This window comes from Heterocephalus glaber, unplaced genomic scaffold (genome assembly GCF_053883595.1).
Source record: "Heterocephalus glaber isolate CG9 unplaced genomic scaffold, H.glaber_assembly_v1.0 deba00000331, whole genome shotgun sequence".
NCBI lineage: Eukaryota > Metazoa > Chordata > Mammalia > Rodentia > Bathyergidae > Heterocephalus > Heterocephalus glaber.
Window position 1 is genome coordinate 39,368,766 of NW_028258142.1, and position 19,409 is coordinate 39,388,174.

General features: G+C 37.4%; 1 protein-coding gene across 1 annotated transcript in view; it reads right to left on the reverse strand.

Annotated features, from left to right (window-relative positions):
- Positions 1 to 15,193, reverse strand: part of Pik3c3 (phosphatidylinositol 3-kinase catalytic subunit type 3) — a 128,004-nt gene extending 112,811 nt beyond the window's left edge. The window contains exons 1-3 of the mRNA XM_004855249.4: positions 15,004 to 15,193; positions 12,723 to 12,911; positions 10,207 to 10,350 (exon numbers count right to left, since the gene is read on the reverse strand). Of these exons, the coding sequence (XP_004855306.1) occupies positions 10,207 to 10,350; positions 12,723 to 12,911; positions 15,004 to 15,071 (401 nt within the window). The 5' untranslated portion in view covers positions 15,072 to 15,193. The remainder of the gene's footprint in view (positions 1 to 10,206; positions 10,351 to 12,722; positions 12,912 to 15,003) is intronic.
- Positions 15,194 to 19,409: the final 4,216 nt, after the last annotated feature.

A 19,409-nucleotide genomic window follows, 5' to 3' on the forward strand; every position in this document is an offset into this window, starting at 1 on the left:
ATCAAATATTTCTGAGTTTTGTTTTTTATAGGGAATCAGAGATGATCTACCCTTAGTGTATTGTCTTTTACAAATGTTTTAAGTAAAACCTTTCAAATAATATAAAGGCTACTCAAACAGCATCTCCACCAAAGCTTAAAGACCAAGTTGTTAGTTGCAATGGAAAGAAAAAGATAAGAAATACATGTAGGAGAATAGAAAGTTTAAAACATTTCGTGTAAATACATATTTAATAATTTAAAAAAATAAGACAGGTCGGGGATTTGGCTCAGTGGCACCCTGCCTGCCTTGCAAGCACAAGGTCCTGAGTTCGATCCCCAGTACCAAAAAAAAAAAAAAGACATTGTGAACATAACTCTTTTTCAGTCTTTATAAGACAGTAGTTGCAATAGATTTACACAAATTTTTAAACAATTATTAAAATGTTCTGACTAAAGGAAAATGTCATAGATTTTTTTCTGAGGTAATCAAGGGAATTTTCATAAAGTGCCATAAACATTTAGATTAGAAGCTATAAAGGATAGCTACATTAGCACAGTAAAATTAAGGACCATATCTGCTATAAGGTCTCTAAAGTTGGCAATAAAAAAGGTAATTCTAGCAACTATATTGGTGAAAGCTTACCTTATGGACTAAATTTTTTAAAATGCACTGGTTGTGAAGAATTCTCAATTTTTTTTAATGTTAAAAAATTTTTTAAAGTTACATTACAAGAAAAGCACATTCACATGCTTTTTATAAAGTTAATTTTCTTCCCCTTTCAACTGTAATAGATTCAATATCCAGCAGACCTGCTTAGAAAGCAGTCCTTGAGGCTCTGGGTACAGTGAAGTAATAACACCACTTTAAATGAATCTTCTTAAATATACCTTAGAAACAGAAGGCTTCCCTCCCTTCTCTCCTCCTTCCCAACCCCTAGTGAATACTCTGACTGGATGAATTTAAATAAATCAAAAATAAGCACATTTGGCAGGAAGTCAGTTCATTAAATGATTTAGGTACCTTGGGATGGATTTGGAGAACAGATTTAAGGACTGGGTAGGTGTGTGGAGGGTAAGGACGATGCCAAGTGACTCTACTGAGCAAGGGAACGTATTATATTCTTTTGACACTAATGGAACCTTGCAGCATTACACAGTCTCCAGATGGAGAGGCAGAAGATGTCCACAGGGCATCATGTCCACTTGGGAAATTAAGTCAAATGGGCAAGACAGAAGGAACAGCACAGTGTTCCCTCCTTCACCTCCAGCAGAGGCCTCAGCAACAGCTGCTGCTGCAGTTGTGCTTACAGGGCCAAGCCACTAGTGCAGCAACTGCCTTGACTTTAGAATTCACATTTGGAAAAAAATCTGCAAGAGAAAGCTGCAGCTTACCTATGGTTCTTTGTCAACACAGCCTAATTATCAATCCATTTGCTACCTACTAGACATGCCACAAGCGAGATGTTCAAATTAAAAACACATTATTCTCACCTTTTCCTAACAGATCAGTCTTTCAGTTATTAAACAGACTTCAAGAAGTTCTACTTCACACCAAAATCAAAATCAGAAACCAAAATCAAATTAGAAAACGTATCAGTAAATACCAACAGTTGGTAGTCACAAGATTATCAATGTTATAATAGTAGATGCTTTGAGGACCATTTTTCCAACCTGCTAAGTGCATACCAAAAGGCTTTAGGGAAAAAGGAGCACTGGTATTATACTTTACTGCACAAAAATCATTTGAAGAAAATATGGTTTAACGCATGAGAACAGTGGTGGCACATAACAAGACTTCTGATGACAGGTGGTAGAAAATATATACTGGCTTCCTGCTGAGACCACTCAGAAGACTCATGTTGTTTTGACTTGCTGGACATCAGCAACACCATGCAGAGAAGTATTAGCAGCAACCCAGGAGCACAGATGAAAGTTTGCTCACTGCTCTACACATGGGATATCCTGAAGATATCCTCCACAACTCACAGGATTCACCGAAATACCCAGCTTGTCTCTATTGCTACCTGCGTTACCTTTGGCCAAGGCAGCAGGACATAGAGAGAAAAATGAGTTGTTTTAACTTTCATCCAGTTTTTTTACCTGCCTAAGGAAAATAAAAGTTGGAGATCTACCTTTTTGTACTCCTTCCTCATTGTTCAAAGCATCCAAACATCTATATGAAAATATGTTATAATCTGGACAGTGGCATACTTGGACAGCCTAATAAAGAAAATGCCGAAGTAAAATCTCATCTTCACTTTAAATTGAAATGAGATGACTATCTGCTTCCATCTGACTAGACACAAATAAAACCATTTTAAGGACAGTTTTTTGCAAGCAGGCTGTTTGTTGTTGTTCTATTATGTTCTTGTTTTTATTTCCTCCTTCTCTCTTTATCTCCTGTCTTCTTTACCAGTTTCCCGAAGTTCACATACTCTTTCTTTGTCCTCAAGCCTTACTTCTAATCTCTTCTTCCTCTTCAGCCTCCTCCTCTTCTTCTTCCTCTTCTATTTCTCTATTTTTTCACCCAACCCCTTTAAAATTTTCTCCTGAGAGTAAAATCTCCACATTGAGGGCATATATGCTGTATACAATTTTCTTGCTTGTTTTAGATTTGTTATATAAACACAAATCTAGTTAATAGAGTTAAAGATGGCAAATTAAGTTACCACAGTTTCTCATTTTCTAGGGTGTTTTTGATGCTGTTGCTATTGCTGATTGTACTACTTTAGTCAAGGTGACATAATTGTTCTAATCAGTTGTTCTTCCCAGTATGCCAAGACAAAGACTGGCTAAGGTCATAAACAATACTATAGGCTGGTGCCAAAGAACCAGGGGCTGGGCCAAATAAGCAGCAACTTCTCATCTCCAATAAATTGAAGACAAAGGATCTTGCAACAGGCTCAAAATCCAAAAGTCACCTACACCCGAAAGACATCTCTGAGAAGTAGTCATTTCCTAAGGGTTCTACCTACTACCAATAAAGCTATCTGCCAGAAGCAATTTACAAGCATCAACCCAGGAATTAACCAAAAAGAAAATAAGAACGCATTTAAGCTAACCCCCGACTTCCAGCTCCACAAAGGCAAACTGAGGGGGCAATGAGGTAGAACAATTCAAAAGCTACCCACCTGAAGTGGCAACAGCAGAAGAAACAAAGCAGATGAATGAGGCTCTAGAAAAAAATCATATCAGAGATAATGTCTCAGATAACTACAGAGATGGTGGCCATGATGAAAGACATGGTTAGTGACTATAGAGCAGGTACAGATTAAAAAAAAAAATAGAGGAGCTTAGAAAATGATGGAAATCATGAACTCCCAATATAGGAAAGAAATGGAATCCATGAAACAGACTCAAACCAGATATCCAGAAGATCAAAACTTCCATTGAAAGGAGTACGATCCCTGGTACAAAAAAAAAAAAAAATACATTGAAAGTACACGCAGCAAAAAGAGCCAATGTGAAGACAGAAGACTATCAGCTATAGAAGACAGCATTCCAGTTAGTGTTCATGAAAAGAAAGATCTCTTAAAAATAGTAAGGGACCATGAAAAATCAATCTAACAGCTGCTGGATGATGCAAAGAAGAATAACATAAGATTGACTGGAGTCAATGAAAAAGCAGGAGAGGCACAAATGACATAAAGAAACCTGTTCACAGAAGTAATGGCAGAAAAATTCCCAAACAGGGAAAAAGAATTTGACAAAGATAAGTGAGGCAGATAGAACTCCAATTAGCAATGATCAAAAAAATTTAAAAAAAAACTACACTAAGGCATGCAACAGTCAAGAGTCCAGAAATTCAACACCAGAACAGAATATTAAGAACTGTTAAAGAAAAGAAACAAATCACCTACAAAGGAAAGCCCAACAGAATCACAGGAGACATCTCAACACAAACCCTCAAGTCAAAGAGAGCTTAGAGTGAAGTATTTTAAGGCCTAAAAGAAAACAACCTCCAGGGCTGGGGATTTAGCTCAGTGGTTCTGGTGCCTGCCTCATAAGTGCAAGGTCCTGAGTTCGATTCCTGGTACCAAAAAAACAAAACAAAAAAAACACCTCCATCCCTTATTGCTGTACCCTGCAAAACTATCTTTCAAAATTGATAGAGAAATAAGATACTTTCAAGAGAAAGAATACCTGAAGAAATTCATGACCACGAAACCATCCTCCAAAATGTTCTAAAGAATATTCCTAAAGAAATAAAAGAGGACTACAATTCCATGAACCCCAACAGAATGAGTCCACCAGGCAAGGTGAGTAATTAAACATGCAGTGGGGGAGTGGGGGGGCAATAACAGGAAAATAACATGACAAGGATAAGTCAATACATATCAGTTATAACCATCAATGTAAATGTTCTCAATTCACCAATCAAAACAAACAGACTAGCAGGATGGACCAAAAAGCAAGGTCTAACAATATGCTGCATACAAGAAACACATTTAATTCAAAAAGAAATTCATACAAAGAATTTCAAAGGATGGAAAACAATACTGTATGCCACAGGAAAAAGGAAAAAAGCAGGAGTAACTATTTTATTTGCAGACAAAGTAGTTTCAAGCAAAGACTGATTAAGAGAGACGAAGAAGGTCACTATATCCTGGTAAAGGGAACAATCCAAGGGGAAGAGATAATAATCATAAATATATATGCACCAAATGCCAGTGTACCCAAATATATAAAACAAATATTAACAGACATAAAAAGTCAAATAATCACTAATACAGTTGTAATAGGAGACCTTAATACCCCACTGTCACAAATCAACTAGACAAAAAAATTAACCAAGAAATATCAGAACTGAAACAAACTTTTAAACAAATGGACTTAGATGTCTACAGAGTGTTCCACCCCACAACACTAGAATACATTCTTCTCAGCTGCACACAGGATATTCTCCAAAACAGACTACATACTAGCTCATACAATATTATTAAGTAATGCAAAAGAATTGATATTATCCCATGCATATTATCAGACCACAGTGCAATGAAATTGGAAAACAACAGCAAAAGAAACCACAAGAACTTCTTAAAAACACATGGAAATCAAATAATACCCTCCTGAACAACCACTGGGTCCCAGATGAAATTAAAATAGAAATCAGACAGTTTCCACAAGTAAACAACAATGCCAATACAACATAACAGAACTTATGGAATGCGATGAAACCAGCCCTACAAGGGAAATTTATAGCGGTAAACACCCCTATCAGGAAAACACAATGGGCTCAAACAAACAACCTAACATGGAACCTCAAGCTTCTAGAAAAAGAAGAGCAAGTCAAGCCCAAAGCTCATACGAGGGAGGGAATGATAAAGATCAGAGCAGAAATTAATGTCATGGAGACTAAAAAAAAAAAAAATAGTATGAATCGATGAATCAAAGAGTTGGTTCTTTGAAAACAAACTTTTTGCCAATCTTATCAAAAAAAAAAAGGAAAGAAAAGACTCAAACCCACACAATTTAGGAATGAAAAGGGTGAAATCACAACAGATCCTGCAGAAATACAAAAGATCATCAATAACCTATACTTCGAGAACCTGTATTCTAATAAGATGGAAATCACTGAAGAAATGGACAGGCTCCTAGATATGTATGAATTACCAGAACTCAACCAAGATGATATAAGAATTCTAAATAAACCAATTATCAGCCAATGAAATTGAAGATGTAATTAAAAACCTACAAATAAAGAAAAGTCCAGGCCCTGAAAGATTCACTGCTGAATTCTACAAGAAATTTAGAGGGCCGGGGATCTAGCTCAGTGGTTCTGGCGCCTGCCTCACAAGCACAAGGTCCCAAGTTCAATCCCCGGTGCCAAAAAAAAAAAAAAGAAAAGAAAAGAAATTTAGAGAAGGCCTAATGTTGCTACATCTCAAACTCTTTAATAAAATTGAAATGGAAGCAATACTCCCAAATTCATTCCTGGCAGCAACCATTGCCCTGATACCAAAAGCAGAGAAATATCCAACCAAAAAAGGAAACAATAGGCCCCCATCTCCCTAATGAAGATAGGTGCAAAAATTCTCAAGAAGATACTGGCAAGCAGAATCCAGCAAATCATCAGGAAGATTATACACCATGACCAAGTAGGATTCACCCCAGGGATGCAAGGCTGGTTCAACATACGCAAATCAATAAATACAACACATTATATTAAGAGAACCAAGGACAAAAACCATATGATCCTCTCAATAGATGCAGAAAAAAGCACTGACAAGGTCCAACACTTATTCATGATAATAATCTACAGAAAATTGGTATGGATGGTCTTTACCTCAATCTGATAAAAGCCAGCTATAACAAACCAAGAGCCAACATCATACTAAATGGACAAAAACTGAAAACTTTCATTCTAAAATCAGGAATAAGACAAGGATGTCCACTGTCACCACTCCTGTTCAATATAGTTCTGGAAACATTAGCCAGAGCAAAATATGAGAAAGAAATAAAAGGAATAAGGACAGAAAAGGAAGAAGTTAAATTAACATTATTTGTAGATCACATAATACTCTGCAAAGAACACCCAAAAGGCTCCACCACAAAACTTCTAGATTTAATAACCAAATTCAGTGGCATAGCTGGATATAAACTCAACACTTGAAAATCAATAGCCTTCTTGTACAAGAATAACACTCACTGAGAGAGAAATTAGGGAAACAACACCTTTCACAATAGCATCCAAAAAAATGAAACACCTAGAAATTAATCTAACAAAGGAAGTAAAAGACCTCTACATTGAAAACTACAGTATTCTGAAAAAGGAGATTAAAGAGCATATCAGAAAATGGAAAGATATCCCTTGTTATTGAATAAGAAAAACCAATACAGTGAAAACTGTCATACTTCACAAAGTGTTATACAGATTTAATGCAATCCCGATCAAAATACCAATCGGATAACTTACAGAATTAGAAAAAAAAAAACAATACTAAAGTTCATTTGGAACCAGAAAAGACCTAGAATAGCAAAGGCAACAAAGGCAAGGCGGGGCGCAGGGCAATCTCTGACTTGAAATTATACTACAAAGCTACTGTGATAAAAACAGCATGGTACTAGACATAGAAAACAGACCCAAGGATCAAAACAACAGATTAGAAGATGCAGAAACAATTCCAAATATACTAAGCCGGCTTATCTTCTTTTTTTTCTTCGCTTCACAAATGTCAATTTTATTGACACTAGTGCACAAGTGAGTACAATAACTGTGAAAGAATCGGAACTTGTAGATAGAAACAGTGACAACATATTAGAACTGCAATTGTTTCAAGGTACTACACTATTCTCTTTAAAAAAAAAAAAATCACAAAAAGAAAAATGTTATCACTCCAAATAGGAATTAGAAAAGAGAAATTCTGGCATTCCATGCATTTGTGAGTTGTGGTTTGAGAGTCACTGTTTAATGTGTCCACCAAGGATCCAGCAAAACATGGGGGGGCTTCCTGGGGGTGCTCACTCCATGTGGGGGGTCGGGAGAGTAAGCCACCTTATCTTTGACAAAGGAGCCAAACACCTTCACTGGAAAACAGAGACTCTCTTTAAAAATGGTGCTGGAGGGCCGGGGATTTAGCTCAGTGGTTCCGGCACCTGCCTTGCAAGTGCAAGGTCCCAAGTTTGATCCCCCATATCAAAAATAATAAATTAAAATAAAATAAAAATAAATGGTGCTGGAAAAACTGGCTTTCTACATGCCAAAGACTGAAACTAGACCCATATCTTTCATCGTGCACTGAACTAAAATACAAATAGATCAAAGATCTAAATATTAAAAGAGAAACCCTAAATCTGCTGGAAGATAAAATAGGTAGGACTCTTGAAGATATTTGTGTAGGCAAAAACTTTATGAACAAAACGCAAGTGCACAGGAAATATTACAAAGAATCAACAACTGGGATCTCATTTTATTAAAAAGCTTTTGCACAGCAAGAATAACCACCAACACAGCGAAGAGACAACCTACAGTGTGGGAAAAAAATTTTATCAGCTATTCAGCAGACAAAGGACTACTATTTAGAATATATAAAGAACTCAAAAAAATCAGACAACCCAGATTTAAAGACCCAAGCCAAAACTGGGCATCTGAAATGAACAGACATTTCTCAAACGAAGAAGTAGAAACACCAAATAAATATATGGAAAAATGTTCAACATCATTGGTCATTTGAGAAATGCACATTAAATGCTGCGATTCCATCCCTGTCCAGAAAATGGCTGCTATCAAGAAATCAACCAATAACAAATGCTGGTGGGGCTGTGGGGGAAAAAGAACCCTTCTCCACTGCTGGTAGGAGTGTAGACTGGTGCAATCACTGTGGAAATCAGTGTGAAGATTTCTTAAAAAAACTAAAAATAGAAGCTCCATTTGACCTATTCCCCTTCTAGGTATCTTCCAAAAAAAATTTAATGCATTATTCCACAGCGATATATGCACACCCATGTTTACAGCAGCACAGTTTGTTATAGCCAAATCTTGGAAACACCTGAGGCCCATCCCTGATGAATGAATAAAGAAGACGTGGGGTTTTTTTTTAGACAATGGAATACTGCTCTGCCATAAAGAAGGATAAGCTTCAGACATTCTAGCTAAATGGATGCACTCTGAGACCATACACTTAAGTGAAATAAATCAGACACACATGTTCCAGTATTTCATTGTTACTCTAGTGTAACAAACCAAAAGTGTAAATAAGGACCAAAAGGTATGATAGATATTGGGAAATGGGAAGAACATGTTCAAATGACAAGGAGAACAAGGGAGGAAGGATAGGAAAGGAAGGAAGGGACAAGAAAAAAGAATAGAAGGAAAAAATGCAAACAAAGTTTTTGTAAATAAGGAGGGGAAGAGGGGTTAAAGGGAGAGGAGAGGAATGGAGAAAAAAAAGCAAGATATATCATGTACAGGTACAAATTCCCTATGATGAATATTATCATTATGTATATCTAAAATGTACCCATAAAAGCATTAGTAAAAAGAAAGTGAGCTAGGTTTAATAAAAATGTAAAGGAAAGAAGAGTACATTTAGTACAGAGATATGGCTAGAATTCTTAAAGTGATGAGTAAATGGCCCAAGTTTGAAAACCTTGCCTGCTGACCAAAAATAGGAGTTCTAAGAGTATAGAATGCAATGGACTGGGCTGGGGATTTAGCTCAGTGGCGCCGTGCCTCACTGGCAAGTGCTGGGTCCTGAGTCCAATTCCCAGTACTGGGGAAAAAAAAAAAAAAAAAAAAAAGCAATGGACTAAACAATATTCAAAATTTCTAACTGTAAAACTTCGTGACAAAGTTTAACACATTTCTACCGGTTTGAACCACCCACCTAATCACTAATTACTGTCCCAACTAATCACTTTTATCAGTCTTTTTACTAACAAAATTAATATAAAGTCGCCTGGTGGGACACTCATGCACGTACCACTGATGGTTCAAGTCGGCAGGATCATAGTACGTTCAAACCAGAGCCACTCAGCTACGAGACACGGGAAATACAGCCCCACAGTGAATGTGTAAAACACAAAAAAGCCATCAATCAAAACTTTGCAGGTTACTAGAGTACTGACTCATTATTCCATATACTTTTTTAATATAAATCATATACTTGGATAACTAATGTTTAAAAGACCAAGTTCTTTAGGGAAAAATTCCAATTTATAAATGTAGAAAGAATAATAGAATGTCAATAATTCTCTAAAAGTAAACTGAACCCATCCTGTCCCAGGAAAAGAAAAATACCCTCCCAGATGATGAGTTTTTTTTAAATAATAAATTTCTATTATTTGTAAAAAAATTTTTTAAAAAGCCAGAATTAACTTTTATACTACAATCAATACTGTCATCGGCAAATGGACTTTTAAGTCTACTTATCATCCTTTCTGCCACTATTATAAAGAAGCGAAAAACCTATAACAAAACAGCTACAATATGCAAGATAGTCTTTCATCTGTCCAAATAAGGTCCTAGTTCCTGATAACTTCTACTTTTTAACAGAAATCACGCTACCAATCACTAATAGTAGAGTGTTATAAACTGTTTCTTAATCTATTTGCATATTCTGTAGAAAATATGTGTCAAATTCAGCCTCAAGGATAACCAAATCCTATGTACCCCACCAGTTTTTATGTGGAGAACCACACAGCATAAAGGACATAAAGCCCTGCAGAAGAGAAAAGAGGCAGAAAGCTACAACTTTCCAAAATATAAACGGAACAGAATGCTCACCCATATTTTCCAAAGAGAGAAACAGTTGTTCCTCCTACAGGCACTGCTCTTCCTGGTCCATACACATCCCATATCGTCAAGGCCACTTGGGCATTCCTGGGCAGGTCAGGGTATTTCACAGGCAGTTTGAGCCATTCATTCCAGCTATAGAAATAAAGTCAATATAAACACATGTGTATCTTTCTTTCAAATTAACAAATCACACAAAAAGATTTGATCAGAGGAAACGCTTCCAAAAAGATTAGGTTAGTACTCTAAAAAGTAATGTGGTAGTCATCTTAATTTTGCTACTTGAAATATAAATATACTTAAATACATAAGACAAGAAACATTTTAATACAGTTTATAAAGTAACGGTGTTGCTGAGTGTGGTAGCCTATGCAGCCAGTAATCCTAGCACTCAGGAGGCTGAGGCAGGATTGCTGCTAGGCTACATAATGAGTTCAAAGCTGGCCTGAACTATATAACAAAACTGTCTCAAAACAAAACCAGCTGGGGATGCAGCTCAGTGCGAGACCCTGAGTTCAATTCCCAGTACCATAAAACAACACAAACAAAATAAAATCAAACCAAAAAACAAAACACTGTTAAATCCCTTCATCAAACTCAAGCAAGAAAAAAAAAAAATTCAAGCAAGGTATGGTGGTGCACACCTATAATCCCAACACTCTGGAAAGCTGAAGCAAGAGGATTGAAAGCCTCAGCAATTAAAAAAAATAAATAGGGCTGGGGATTTAGCTCAGTGGCACCTCGCCTGCCTTGAAAGTGCAAGGGCCTGAGTCTGAACCCCAGTACTGGAAAAAAATAAATAAAAATAAATATAAAAGATAGAGGAATGCGGAGAGGGGGGAAAAAAAGAATTAAAATGTGTTATACACATGTACCACCTCTTCATGATGAATGTAATCATTATGTACTGCAAACATGTACTAAAAAAATATTACATTTTTTAAAAAGGCTTGAGCTGTAGTTAAATGTGAAAGTTCTAGATTCAATTCCTAGTACCTTAAAAAAAAAAAGACAAGGAAACAACTGTTTAAAAAAACAATGTTGAGAAAACATCTCAATGAGACAGTGTCTTGCCATGTAGTTCAGGCTAGCCTCGAAGTCATGGTGATCCTCCTGCCACAGCCTCCCCAGTGCTAGGATTACAGGTGTGTGCCACCATCCCTGGCTTGTACAGCACCTTTTATATTATAAAGAAGTCATCAGTTTACACTAGAGAGGCATGTAATCTTACATGAGATTTTTTTTGATTCCCAAATTATTTCACTAATCCTGGCAACACTTAGCTATCAGTGCTTTAGACTTTCCAACCATGGCAGTATATATTATCTCACTAAGGAATGTTTATTTTTAATAATATAGAAATGTAAGCACATTTCCATTCCCTAAACAGCAGGTGGCATTTAAATTCCCCAAAATAAAGCCAGGTATGAGGGTGAGGCAGGACTTCAGCAAGTAAAAGGCCAGCTAGGGCTGCACAATGAGTTCCAGGCCAGCCAAAACTACAGTGAGATCCTGACCCAAAACAACAAAAAATAAATAAACATGCAAATAAAAGATACACACCTATGCCTATTTGACACAAAAAGACTACCAAAGAAGCTGCACTAGTATAGTGGTTGGTTTTGATATAGCCAGATCACCAAAGCTCAGGCTCCTCCTCCCTAAAAGTGTTCCCAGCCCCACTGGGCAAGAACTGGCAAATACAGGGTTCTTCTCTCAATGGCACAGTGCACTTGTCCACGTGGCCATATCCTGTCTCTCCTGAACACTGTGAGCACAAGCTCCCTCCTTAAGAGCACACAATTGTTATCTAGCACTGACACTACCAGAGTGCTGCAAAATACTGACTGAAGGTTGGAAGTGCCCTATGTGGTCTATTAAATAAACAGAATCAAGAGGTGAGATTAAGGACCACAATACCTGGAAAAAGAACATCAGTGTGCTCATTAACCTACATTTACCCAGCATCGCAGCAGTGTTCTGCTAATGTACTACGCCGAATAAACCATGAACCTAAAAGAAAGTTTCATATGGGAAATAATAATAAAAATCTTATCCAAACAAATGACAACAGATCTAAGTTCCAAAGATCAGGTTAGACATATGAAAATAATATCCTTACTACATATATAAATTCATGTCCACTTCAACTGTGATTATAATAGTTATATGTATAACACCTTTTTTGTTTGAGACAGGGTCTTGCTAAGTAGTCCAAGCTTGCCTTGAACCCTCTGTGCAGCCCAGGATGGCCTCGGGTTAACCTCCAACTCATACTCCTCCTGACTCAACCTCACAAGTGCTGGGAACACAAGTGTGTGCCACAATGGCCAGTTTATCTGTAGAATACTTTATCTAAGCAAGTTACTGCTTTAAGCTAATCAACGTATACAGGTATAAAATTAAGAAATTCCTTTAAAATCCATACTAAGTTGTCCCTATTTGTGTGATCTACAAAGAAATGGATGAACAGTCTAAAATCTACCATATTAAAAAAAAACACTTACTTCCATCTTGTACTAAATGCCTTATAGGATGTTCTCACTGGCAAAGCCAGAGGCTTCCCCTCTGCAAAAACCTGACAAGTAACATATAGATCAGAGCACGTGTCTTGGTACAGCCCTGAAAACTTCAACATTGGGTCTTCTAGGACGGCTTTATAACTCTTTTGTTCTCTCTTCCCTTCCAAGCTTCCTCTGAAAGCACAAGAATAACAATGTTTTAGACATACATTTTTAAAGCATATACTGTACACATATGCACCACAAATACTAAGAAAAAGTTTGTATCTATCAAAGTAACCCTATACTACCCAAAGAACATCTTTCTAGAAATAAAGTTAAAGTCACCTTTATATCTGATAAAGGTCTCCATCTATCTTCATTAACATATTTCTCCATATTAGACTTCTTAATTTTATACCCTGCCACCAATCTTGTTTTGTTTTGTTTCTTTCAGCACTGGGGATTTAAACCAGGGACTTCACACTGAGCTACATGCTCAGCCCATTTTTTACTTTTTTGTTTTGTTTTATTGGTACTGGTGTTTGAACTCGGGACCTTGCACTTGCCAAGCAGGCAGTGGCACCACTGAGCTAAATCTTTGGCCCTTTTTATTTTACTATGTACATGTACTATCTGACCATTACTTACAAATTTTTTAAAAGTACACTGTTACAAGTCACCATAGATATGCACAAGACACTATAAAAGAAGCAGATATATTTCTTGGACATCAAGATTATGTCAGATACTGTGTCAGTCATTTGATACAATCTTTCTTAATTTTCACATATTCTCATTTTAAAAACGAGAAAATAGAAACTAAGCGATCAAATTTATTATCTAAGGTCACCTAAACAGATACAAATAAAAACCAAAAGGACAAGGAGGCCAAATCCAATGTTTTTCCCACCATAGGAAGACAATGTCCCAGAAGCACCTAGCCTGACTTTGGGCAGGGGCCTCCCGTTCCAGACATATACTTGAAGTAAGCATGAACAGTACACATGAGATAGGAAGAGCAGAGAGACAGGAAGATCTTCATGTGATTATCTGGATCTTCATGTGATATCATGCACCACCTTGGGCCTCTGCAGAGTCCCCACCAGCAAGAAGGCTCTCACTGGATGCAGTCTCTCGACCTTGGACTTCTCAGTCTCCAGAAATAACATTGGTCAGAGTCTTCACATGATGAAAATTTTACATCAAAACTCCTCTGCTTAGAAGGGTAACCTTCTCCATCTAAACAACTGATTCTCGTACTGATGTATCTACCACATATGTCAGATACACAGATAGCCCTCTGACATGTATTTGTTGATATCAAGTAAAAATATGTAATAAATGCTGATTATGGATTATGTTGTGGTTAACAACTAATGAGGCTTTGACAATACTTCTTGCATCCACTTATTAAGGAAACAATTTCCAACTCTTTTAGCTCAGTTCAATTTTTCTAATTTCAAGATGTCATGCTCCTAGCTCTGAGAGGCTGAGGCAGAAGGATCACAAATTCGAACCCAGTCTGGGCCACTTACTAACATTGTGAGACCCTTGTCTCAACATTTAAAAAGGGCTGGGCATGTAGCTCAGTGCGAAGGCTCTGGGTTCAAGCCCCAGTAGCACCAAAAACCAAACAAATCAACCAAACCAAACCAAAATAAATTCTTCACTTTGAACGTAGTGTCCAAAGGTTTTCCTATCAAGACTCCTCCCCCGTAGTCTTGGCCTTTTTGCAACTGGCACCCTCATCTACTACCTCCTCTCAACTTCTCTGCTTTAACAATGTCAAACGAGCCAGAGTCAACCTATACTTCTTCCATCTCTTGTGCTGTTGTTACAATTTGCTCATCTCAGTCTCAACTATCACATCTACTTGTCTGTCTTCTCATAGTTAGCAAACTCCATTCCAACCTCCAACTCTGTTCGAAAGTAAAGATCGTCCTCCCCTTATTTACTGCAGGACTTTACCGACGTTCCTCCGTGTGTAAATGCGAAACAGTAATAACTCCTCAAAAGGCTGAAAAGCAAACTGCCTTGACGACACACTGGAACTTAACAGCTTATTCATAATGCTGTCTTTCTCACAGAGGCCAAGTCCTCAAACTTTCTGCTACCAGACCCTCTCACAATCCACTTCCTCCGCTCTCCTGGCCTCAGCCCTCCCGCCGGCTCCCAGCCCTGGCTTTGGGAGAGTCAGCATCTTCTCTCTCTCCCCACGGCTGCAGGGCCCTGCTTCGCGTCCTCCTGCCCAGCACCCCTCTCCCAGTTCCCAGAGTGCTCTTACATCTTAAGCTGCACGTTGATGTCCAGGTCACAACTGTAGATATAGTGAAACTTCTCCGTTTCCCCCATGGTAAGCACCTTCAAAGGCAGAAACTACAGCTGTAAACTGGACACAGGAAAGAGGCCGGGAACGAATCAGTTGAGCTTCACGATACAGGCGCTTCCGGTTCGCCCCTCTGCTGCCGGCTACCAATCAATGCTCGGAGCGAAATGGCACGCGCCGGAACTCTCCGCCCAAGCGTCCCTCCGGCGCATGTGTAAACTCCGCCAGCCATCTTTCTTAAGGGTAAATAGAATTCCGGAAATAAAGTTGTCTGCTTACATTCCAGGCTTCCAGGCTTTCTGTCTTGTCAAAACTTTTTCCCCCCTTAAGAAAGGGAGCGCGAGGCCTGGTGGTGCACGCCTATAATCCCACCATTCGGGAAGCTGAGGCAGGACGATTGCCGTGAGTTTGAGGCCAGCCTGGGCTACATAGTGAGTATAAAGCCTGGCTGAATTACATAGGGAGACCCTGTCTCAAAAAAATAACAAAACAAACAAACAAAAAATTTAGAATTTTGCCAAGTTTAATTACACTGGCCTTTCCAAAAATGGTAGTTTTGATCAATCTCAAGCAAACATTTGCTCTTTCTACACCAAAAAGAACAAAAAGTTTAGATCAAAAAAAAAAAAATCTGAGTTTTATTTCTGGCATTACCAATATGTCTATTTTGGACAAAGTGCTATAGTGCTTATGTACGCTTGATATATTCAGATCCAATGTAGTCTTCAAGACCCAACAGTAGTTAGAAGATAGAAACTTCCAATAATAACTCCAAAACACAGATCTCTGAACACTGAGTTCCTAGAAGCCATATATTTGTTATTTAATATAATCTAAAGTTGTAATCTTCATCTCCAATTAAATGTAAAAATCTTTGAGTACAAGAATAATGTGCCATATATGTTTGTTCTCACAGCCTAATATATTGCTAAGTTTAATAATTCCTACGTATTATTATTGATGATGTTGAAAGTCTCCATTTTCTATATATTTATTTCTAAGTGCCACATTTTAAGATGGACATCATCCAAATAGGTGCGAATTAGAGTAATGCTAAGGAATCAGAAGAAAAAACCTTTCAAAAAAAGGTTGAAAGACATGGAGCTATTTAATGCGGAAAAGAAAAATTGACTAATACAAAATGTTTAGCCCAAGGTAAGTTCTCAAATGTTCTTGTTGAAAAAAAAAAAGATACAGGTGAAAGTGTACCAATACAGGCCAAGGAAAAAAACCCCATTGTCTTCTTACAGTTGGAAATGTAAGCAAAAGACCTACTCAATTTGTTCCTAAGTACAGCTATCATCAAATGGTTGAAACTTACAAAAAACATAATTTTAACAAACAATAAAAATTAAAGTCTGTAATCAGACCAAGACAGCAGTAAGATAAACTGTCAAAAATGTTCTGATTGTGGCATAATCTCAGCAATAAGTGTGAGGTTTCATGTGAAACAGTTATCCCAGACCAGTAAAATCTTGGTTGTGTGAAAAGAATTAAATTATCTGATTCCACTGCTTACTAAAATTACTCTCATAATATGTTATTTAATGTATAAACCTAAGTACAAAAATAGATATAATGAAATGAATTTAAAGATATAAAAACTTGAAATACCAGTCTTAGATCATTTATTTTTGCAAAAACCCCATTACTTCAATGTGAATATAGCTTATAACATTGACTACTCTTTTATTTTTATTATTTTGAGGCAAGGTTTCCCTATGTAGTTAAGGTTTGCCTTGAACTCACTATGTAGCCCAGTGTGGCCTCAAACTGGCTATGATCCTCCTGCTTAAGCCTCCCATGTGCTGGGGTAGCAGGTGTGCACCACCACACCCTCTGGCATTGACTGCTCTTATAAGACTGGATCTTTGAAATTGAGCACATCTACAGTCTTGTATTCCACATGGCAATTCATTTTTTAGCCTCTCTTGTCTATTCAGATTACTATGAAATCCTCATGAATATAACCACCACGATGTCACAGGGCTTTAACTTCTCATGAAAACATCTTTTCGTTTTTAGCCTTAACTCTGTGTTTTTTATCTCTAATTCATAACAATTGCGCCCCCAAACAGTTGCAAATATAACACAAAGGCATGAAAAAAATCAAATATTAGTACTTATTTATAAGACATTTGTTCATAGAATCCAAGAGAGATGTTAACTTTCTGACAATTATCGAGAGAAAAAAAATTAGAAATTTATTGTAAATGAATTTAAGAAAACTTAACTATGTTTCATTAAATACATTAATGCATCAAGAAAAACATGTACCAGTGAGGAAGAAAGTTTTGCTAAGTCATGGAAGCATGGTAAGAGAGACAGAAATCATAAATGGCATTGCCTTTTCTGGACCAACCATACGTCAAGGAAGTGGTGGTTGGTAAATTTAGAGTCTATTGGCATCCCATATTCATAATGGAAATGGAGAACTTAGACATCTTATTCTGAAGAAAAAGAAATGATATATTTCTTTCCCACTCATAAATATACATTTATAATTATAGAACACAATTTGTACTGAAACAAATCACAATTGCTTGCCTATAGAAAAATAACTTATAGGCATGGGGTATTCTGTGCAATCACCTATTCCATTGAATATACAATTCCACATTTAATTTATTTTGGTGTTGCTGTTTTCATTTAGCACTTCTTTTTCTGTCTTGATTCAATTTTATGTTTAATTCTAATCACTTTTAATAATGGTTTAGAGATTTGTTGATTTCTCCAGTTGCTCAGGAATCACATAGTGATACTCAGGTTTGTTTGTTTTCATTTGTTTCATTTGGTTTGGTTTAGTTTTTTGATACAGGGACTCCCTATGTAGTTCAGGCTGGCCTTGAACTCACTAGGTAAGCTAGCCTGGCCTCATACTCACAGCAATCCTCTTACCTCTGCCTCCTGTTCTGGGATTACAGGCATGCACCACCATGCTCAGCAATAGCTTTACGGATTTTAGCACTCAAGCACATCATATAATAAACAACAGTGCTAAGAAACTTGAAAAATCCTACCTAATAACATGAGACTCTTGGATATTTGTGAGGTAACAATGTGGAAAATGATGAGCACAAAGAATATCCATCACAGGGCCAGGGATTTAGCTCAGTGGTTCCAGCGCCTGCTTCACAAGTGCAAGGTCATGAGTTTGATCCCTGGTACCAAAATAAAATAAAAAGAATACCCATCACCCATCCTACAGCAAGAACCCCCAAAGTCGAGACGGTTCCATTGAAAAACATAACTGATATTTGCTATAAAAACATGAATTATTCTGAAAAATAATAAAGTATATCTCACACATGTGTTCTTTATAAACTGCCCTAATATATTAAGAAGAAATTACCCTTTTAGTGCCACAAGTGAGAAGGAAAATTTCGAGATGGATGTCCTCACTATCAAGCATTGCAGCTTTAAAGGAGGAATGGTAGGATTGTATTAATACAGGGGGAAAAATGTAACTCCCAACCTGCTAGATGTCAGAAATGCCAAGTTTGTGTTCCATGAAGTCAAAGAATGAATTTTAAGGAACAACGGAGGCTAAGAGTAGGAAAATTTATTGCAGAATAAGAATGGGGAGTAGGAATAGCTCCTGAGAGATAGGAGGGTGTTGGGGCTGGTGGGCTGAAGGAAGGCCCAGTCAGGAGAGGTTTCCAAAAAAAAGAACACACATGGAGCAGACACTACAAAGTAGGAACCAAACTTTTATTTCCAACACAGAACTTATAGTAGTTCTTTATCAATTTAGCTAGGACAAAACATTTTTTTTTTTTTTTGGATACTGGGGATCAAACTCAGGACCTTGAGCTTTTGAGGTAGGCGCAGCGCCACTGAGGTAAATCCCCAGCCCTCTAAGACAAAACATTCTGCATGACCTTGCAGGCCATGTGGCACATGCATGGTTGTCTATGCTGATTCATTATTGTAAAATGAAACTCCATTGTGCACTTGTGCTAAATGACAGGATTGTGTCCTCAGATGCCCTCAGGTGCCCTCAGACACCCAGGCTTTGCCACATCCCACAGTGGCCTCCTAGAAGCAGCTACACTTAATCTGCTAAAAGATAAAATAGGTGAAACCCCTGCTGGGCGTGGTGGCACAGACCTGTGTAATTCCAGCACTTGGGAGGCCGAGGCAGGAAAATTACTACAAGTTTGAAGCCACGCTGGGCTATATAGCAAGACCTTCTCTCAAAAACAGAACAAAACAGAATAGATAAAACTCTTGAAGTCATAGATGAAGGCACGATCTTTCTGAACAGAACCTCAATGGCACAGAAATAACACCAAGAATGAGATCGTATCAAATGAAAAAGCTTCTGCATAACAAAAGAAACAACCAACAGAGTGTAAAGACAA